Source organism: Gossypium raimondii, chromosome 9 (genome assembly GCF_025698545.1).
Source record: "Gossypium raimondii isolate GPD5lz chromosome 9, ASM2569854v1, whole genome shotgun sequence".
Lineage (NCBI taxonomy): Eukaryota > Viridiplantae > Streptophyta > Magnoliopsida > Malvales > Malvaceae > Gossypium > Gossypium raimondii.
Window position 1 is genome coordinate 39,596,095 of NC_068573.1, and position 6,429 is coordinate 39,602,523.

A 6,429-nucleotide genomic window follows, 5' to 3' on the forward strand; every position below is an offset into this window, starting at 1 on the left:
ATTTGAAAAGGCCAACTCATATGAATATAAAAAAGTTGATTTCAGGTATTGTTTACAAATAATTAAATCATAAGAATGTAAAATCATAGGCAGTCTAACTCACAATTCCTAACGCTTTAAATGGAACAATTCTACCCATATTCTAAAAAAGATAAAAGTATTTCATACAAATATAAGTGCTAAATCAAATTTGTAGCTGCGGAAACAAATAAAATCAAGGGAAAAATACTTGCAAAAAATCTATTGAAGTAATAAGGAAAATCAAGTAGGAGGAAGGAGGAAGGAGGAATGAGGCAATAAAGTTTTGTTACGTTTATTAATAGACCAATACCTAAACCAATATAAAATAATATTAATTTTGCCTTAATATTTTTTAACTTTTAATCTATATAGGAAAGTAACTCTGTGATAATCACATTGTCATGTTCATAAGAAAATAGCTCTCAAAAACAAAATAAATAAAATGGACATATATTAGAAATATATCAATAATATTGGTAAGTAGCAAATCCTTGTATTCTCCCACATTAATTATCACAAAATATGAATGAAAGGATTGATGAGTTAGTATAATTTCATAAAGAGATAAGTCTTCCAGTTACTTCAAGGTTTTGATAATATTAGAAGATGAAAAACAATTAGTGAGATCAATAAACCTTAAAGACAATAATATAATATCTTATATTTAGTGTAAAACAAATGATTTAGTGGCAACCAATAGTAAAAATTGCGTATGCAAATATAGTTGATATGAATTACATAGCATTAAGCAATTAAAAGTAAAACTATTTAATATACCTGGTCAAGACAGTTTTGTCGATGCAAGGGAACTTGAGCCAATCATCGGAATGTGATCTAAGTATTTCCATAGTTTTTTCCTTCAAATAGGTTGCACAATCGAGTTGGAGCAACATGCAAAGCTTTGTTACAGTTCCAACCTCCAACATTTCATGAACAACCCAACTGGTGGCTGAGAACTTGCTTATCAACGAAAGAATCAGCACTGCTCGATCATCGGCCGCCGGTGAAACTCTCATGATCCTCTTTGTGACAACGGCGATGCCGCCTTTATGGCGGAGAAACTCTGCTCTCCCATCAGCACAAGAACACAGATGGAAGAGTATACCCAGAATAAGCTCGGTGGTTCTCTTTTCGGGTGATCCTAATTCAAGCTCGATAAGCGCGGAAACTGCTCCCGATTCAACCATCATTAGCCGATTTCTTCCCCAGGGACAAGCGTCTAAAAGAACATGCAAAGCTGAATTTATTCCCTGTTGAGTGATCCTGGTTGTGCATTGTTTCAAAACTCCGACAATCATCTCGAAGAACTTGGGTTCTAATCTTTCCAGTACAACCGAACTTGCTGTTTCAATGATGGATTTCAATGCTGAAACCGCATGGGATTTAACCATAACCTGGGTGTTGAATTCACATCCTAATACCCAGATCAATGATTTGATGATCTGGTCATTTTGTTTGGGTAACAACTTTGCTTCAGCCGATGGAATTCGAATTAAGAAAAGGACACTTAGGGCTTCCTCTAGGCCACTAACACAGTCTTCCTTGAAACAATTTACAATAAACGACAGCATAGCTTTAGGCACCCCAGCTTCCACCATGTATTTCCTGTTTCTTTCATTCTTGGCCGCCAACAAATCCAATTCCTTCAAAGCTTTCATCTTGGAATCAGGATGCTGAAGCTGTTTGATGAGTTTAAGGAAATGGAGCTTATCAATGGAAGGTTTAGGGGTAGGAATCCGGTCAACACCAAGCGAAGCATTCTCATTGCACCAGGCTTGGATCAACCGACGCAGCGTATGGTTAGGAGTTAAATCGGAGACTGTAGGCAAAGGTTGCTGGGTGACCGGACAGTTGGTGCTTTTGCCTTTGAGTAGCCATTGCTCGATGCTCTCTCGATCATAGGTGATGCCAGTTATGGCGGTCACTGGGTCTCTCATGATTTGCAAAGATATGGGACAGATGAAATACTTGGGGACTTCAACATCAATATCTTCCATAAAATATACTTTTGGCAAAAAAAAAAAGTTCCTAAAGATTGATTGAAGAAAGAAAGAAGCTGAAAATTTGGAAGTAATATGGGAGAGGCAAAAAGTATGGAAAGGGGGAGGAAATAGCTAATTAATTACACTGACATAAACCTCCTATGGGAAGCATTATCCAGATGATCGTGCACCGCTCGCAATATTTGAGCGCACCGGGCTGTTGAAAATTAACAGACCTGAGGGGAGACTCAGCCCGAATGCGGAGAGTTTGAGTGGTAAAAGAATGCGGCTTAATTTATTGCCAAAATTGGAAATAAAGAAGAAGCGGGGATTGATTGGTCGTCTCATACTGGTCATATTGTATTCCAAATTAAATTCATTCCAACCACACACTTGATTGGTCAAAGGATTTTGCGCATATATTAAAGTAACATAAAACTATTTGGAATAAATCCTCAACAGGTCCTTCTACTATAGCCTCAGTCGTAATTTAATCTATTCTAAAATCAACACAGTTTTACTATTAGAAAGCTATTAATAAACCCATTTCAAATTAATCCTTCTTTAATAAGGAAAACTGGATACGTTTGTAAAAGTTGACATTAAATAAATACAATTACGAAAAACATTGGCACTTGTCCATCCTCGATTGATTGATTTTTTTAAATGAAAAGGTTAAAAATAAATGTTTCCAAAATTTAGAAAAACTATAAAAAAAGCTATAAAATTCCATCATTTGTGCATTTATTTCTATTCTTTTTCCTGTTATGTTAATGAAAATCAAAGTATCTTTATCTACTCAACTAGTGCTCGTCATGACTTTGTCATAAGTGTGTTACCCTTATAGAATATCCTTAATCTCATTGAGATAAATTTATTTTCTCAATATAATACTATTTTATCTCATGGTAACCATTACATATTCCTTAATGAAATGTCAATTACTATGAAATAGTAATTAAGTCATTTATCACAAAGACAAACAATCTATAGGCACATTTACTTTTCATCTATCATGTAATGTCAATGAAATGATATCATTTACCCATTTGTTGGCTTATGAAGCCCACTATTGTGAATGAAGCCCAAGAAGTCGTATACCAACGCACTAGCTTTTAGTTATTTATGTATTTGAAATCTGTCTTTTACTTACATCAAAATATACAAGTCATGCATACATAGCCCATCATTCACTCAAGATTAAGGTACACCACATTATGAACGTCACAGGTGAATAAATCTATAAATAGATTTAAGATCTATCCTACTTGAGTTATGTCTGATGTACTGCCAATCTAATCAGTCACATCTATCTCTATATCTTCTACAACATCTCCCCAATTGGACTTGATAGGCGATATATCAGTCTTACAATCGATTTGCTCATTAAACTAAGAACATGTTTATGTTCATCTACTAATATAAGTTGTATTTTCATATTACGATCTAACTATGTAATTAGTTAACCGTTAAACCGCCAGTGAACCAATATTTATTTTACAAAAATAAATGAGCAACTAAGAGCGGCTAACAATTGTATTAAGTCAACTTTTTCGTTAAAATTACTTAATGGAGTTATCATAACTGGCCTAATTTATTAATAATAAAAATTCAGTGATGTAACATAATACTTGGTATTAAACTTAGTAATCCAAAATGAAAATTGCCCATTAATTTCATTTTAAAGCTCATAAATTGGATTAGAGAATTGGATGCCCTCGTAGCTTTACCATTAAATATTATAAAGAAGAAAAAGATTTGTTGACTTTCCACAAAATATCATTGAGAATAATTGCAAATAAGAAGTAATAGTCAAAGTTATAATTACTAATCATTGTGGAAATTTTGGTTTTATTTATGACATAAAATGGCAATAATTAAATAATCAGGATTATTTAAGATTTACTAAAACAAAATTCAAGTTATCAAAAGCAGATAGCCTAGTTCAACCATGAAATGGATTTTACCTTCTCCTCTTCCAAGAAGATAAAACCTAATTTTGACTTCATGAACCCCACAGCTTAATTTTCATTATATTACTGCATAAATAAAGCCAATAATTATTCACATCTTGTCTTTCATAATTTCGAATCCAATAATTCTTGCTTTCTTCTTAACATTTTACCATACGGATGAAATGAAAAGTGTTAGATTTTAAAATGGTTCATCAACTTAATTAATTTTCAGATATTAAAAGTTTGATTGAATTATACAATACTACTAGAAACGAAGTACCTCAAACACTTAAATCTCACCTTGCAATTTTTAAAGGAAAATTTTCGTTAAAACAAGAGGAAGTTTATTATGCAAAAGATATCAACATATTTAAATAATAAATTGAAATATTTTTGTTTTATTAAATTTAATTGTTTATAAATATTAGATTATGATATATTCATGAGTTAGAAAATGGGTTGAAATATAAATTTACAAAAAAATAAATAAATACAAATGAAATTTTGGTTGAGATGATAAAATTGATGTTAGAGAAATCATGGTGTTTTAAGTTTAAATTCCATAATAATATTTTATAAATATTTTTTATAAAAATATAAAAAATAGAAACACTCTCAAATTAATATTTGTTATTTTGTAAAAATAATGGGCTTTTAATCATTGTTCAATTAATTCGTAATATCAATTCAGTCAATAACTTAAATAATAGTATAGATAAAAGATAAACATAAAATAATCAATTTTATATAAGTAACATGTTAGTAATATTTAAAAATGAATAAAAATATTCGTAATCATATCAAATCAAAATTCACATGTAATTTTAAAATGAAAAGTCAAATATAAACACTAATAATATAACGTGTGATTCAATTCAGTGTTTGAGTCAAGTGAAACCAACTTAATAAAAAAATTAATAAACTTTAAACTAAATAGTAATAAAATCAGGATATTTATTTAATTTTATTTTTGTTCTTTTTAAAATTTAAACTTCTTAAAAGTATTATCTACTTTTCTTAACTTATAATGTCTCTTAAAAAATAGGGTGGGGGAGGATGAATCGATACATCCAACATTCGTGGAGGTGATGGTGGTTTTTAATATTATACATCCATGGTGAAGTAAGACATGGAGTAAAGCATACCAACTGTGAAGCAATAGTGAATTTAGCAACATCCGCTTTCTCTCCGCTCCATTGTCATCCCTACTCATCCTAGCCTTCTAGTAAACATAATTAAAGCCATCACGCATAAGGGGTCTTGAGATTGAGGTTTCTTCTATCTCTTAAGCAATTCAACAATAGGATATTTAATTACTGTGCTAGGTGTCTAACTTTAATACCAATTATAGATATTGAGTTGTTTATTAAGTTGCAACTTGATGAACAACTGAAAAGGTAAAAGTAAATATGGACACGATAATTGGTCCAAAATGTTTCTTACATTTATGGTGTAACACCCCTAACCCATATCTATCGCCAAAATAGGTTTTCGAAGCATTACCGAAGTGTATCTAAATAAATGTCAACATATAGCATGTTGCACACTCCGGTGAGTTGCAAAATAAATTGTAACCGTGCAACTGGCACTAACCAACCCAACAGTCAATAAACCCTCCTCTAAGACTTCCCCTTTTAATCTTTTGATGGAGATCTGGTTTGCCAAATTGTTGAATATAAGAGGCATGGAGGGTTTACCAAGTTGATGGCCCAACAAGTCGGCTGGTCATTAACTTGTTTTTATTTAGTAGTACTTTGAATTCCAACATTTGATATTCCAAGTCCACCCATTTGGTTGTGTTTCTTTTTTTTTTTGAATTGAAATGTATGTTTCCACTGCCACTGCACTCCGTTTGAACACTGCAAATTACATAAAATAAACTCCCCTTCTATCTAATTATTATTAGAGGTCTCCTTGCAATTAATTAGCAACTACTGGAGAAATTTTAAGCATTTGAAACCCACGCATTAAGATGCATTGGATTGTGGTTTGCAATTACCCAACCTTTTCACGTTAATTACCTTAAACCATCACCACATGTTCTATTCTATCTCCTCCACAATTACCACTATAACTTAATTTAAGGATATACAAATTTATGTTTTCTTTTCCAACCCATTAATTTCGATTTTATAATGTTAGATTCTTGAAATTTTTAACCCAATAAATCAATAAAAATTATTTTCGAAACCACTTTTTTCTTTTGCAAAACGAGAATCGACTTTGAAAATGAAAATGGGAGTCGCCACCGATCTTTTATTGAAGTGTGATCGGATCACCTTGAAAATAATTTTAGGTCTGCGAATTTTGAGAAAACAGGTTCGGGAGTTGGTTATGCACGAGGAAGAGTTAGCACCCTCGTGACGCCCAAGGTTGGTACCAAATTAATTGTATAATGTCTTAGAATGGAATTTAAAAAAAAAAAGATTTTTTAAAAAATGCAATCCTTTTAAATTTCAAATTTGAATAAA

The 6,429-nt window shown here is 31.7% G+C and overlaps 1 protein-coding gene across 1 annotated transcript; it reads right to left on the reverse strand.

Annotated features, from left to right (window-relative positions):
- Positions 1-651: 651 nt before the first annotated feature.
- On the reverse strand, positions 652-2,303 carry LOC105799613 (E3 ubiquitin-protein ligase PUB24). Its single transcript, XM_052620723.1, has one exon. The coding sequence runs from the start codon at positions 2,016-2,018 to the stop codon at positions 786-788; it is 1,233 nt and encodes a 410-aa protein (XP_052476683.1). The 5' UTR covers positions 2,019-2,303; the 3' UTR covers positions 652-785.
- Positions 2,304-6,429: the final 4,126 nt, after the last annotated feature.

Bases quoted from the DNA above. Each gene is read 5' to 3' on its own strand.
- LOC105799613 (XM_052620723.1), bottom strand. From the start codon at position 2,018: ATGGAAGATATTGATGTTGAAGTCCCCAAGTATTTCATCTGTCCCATA.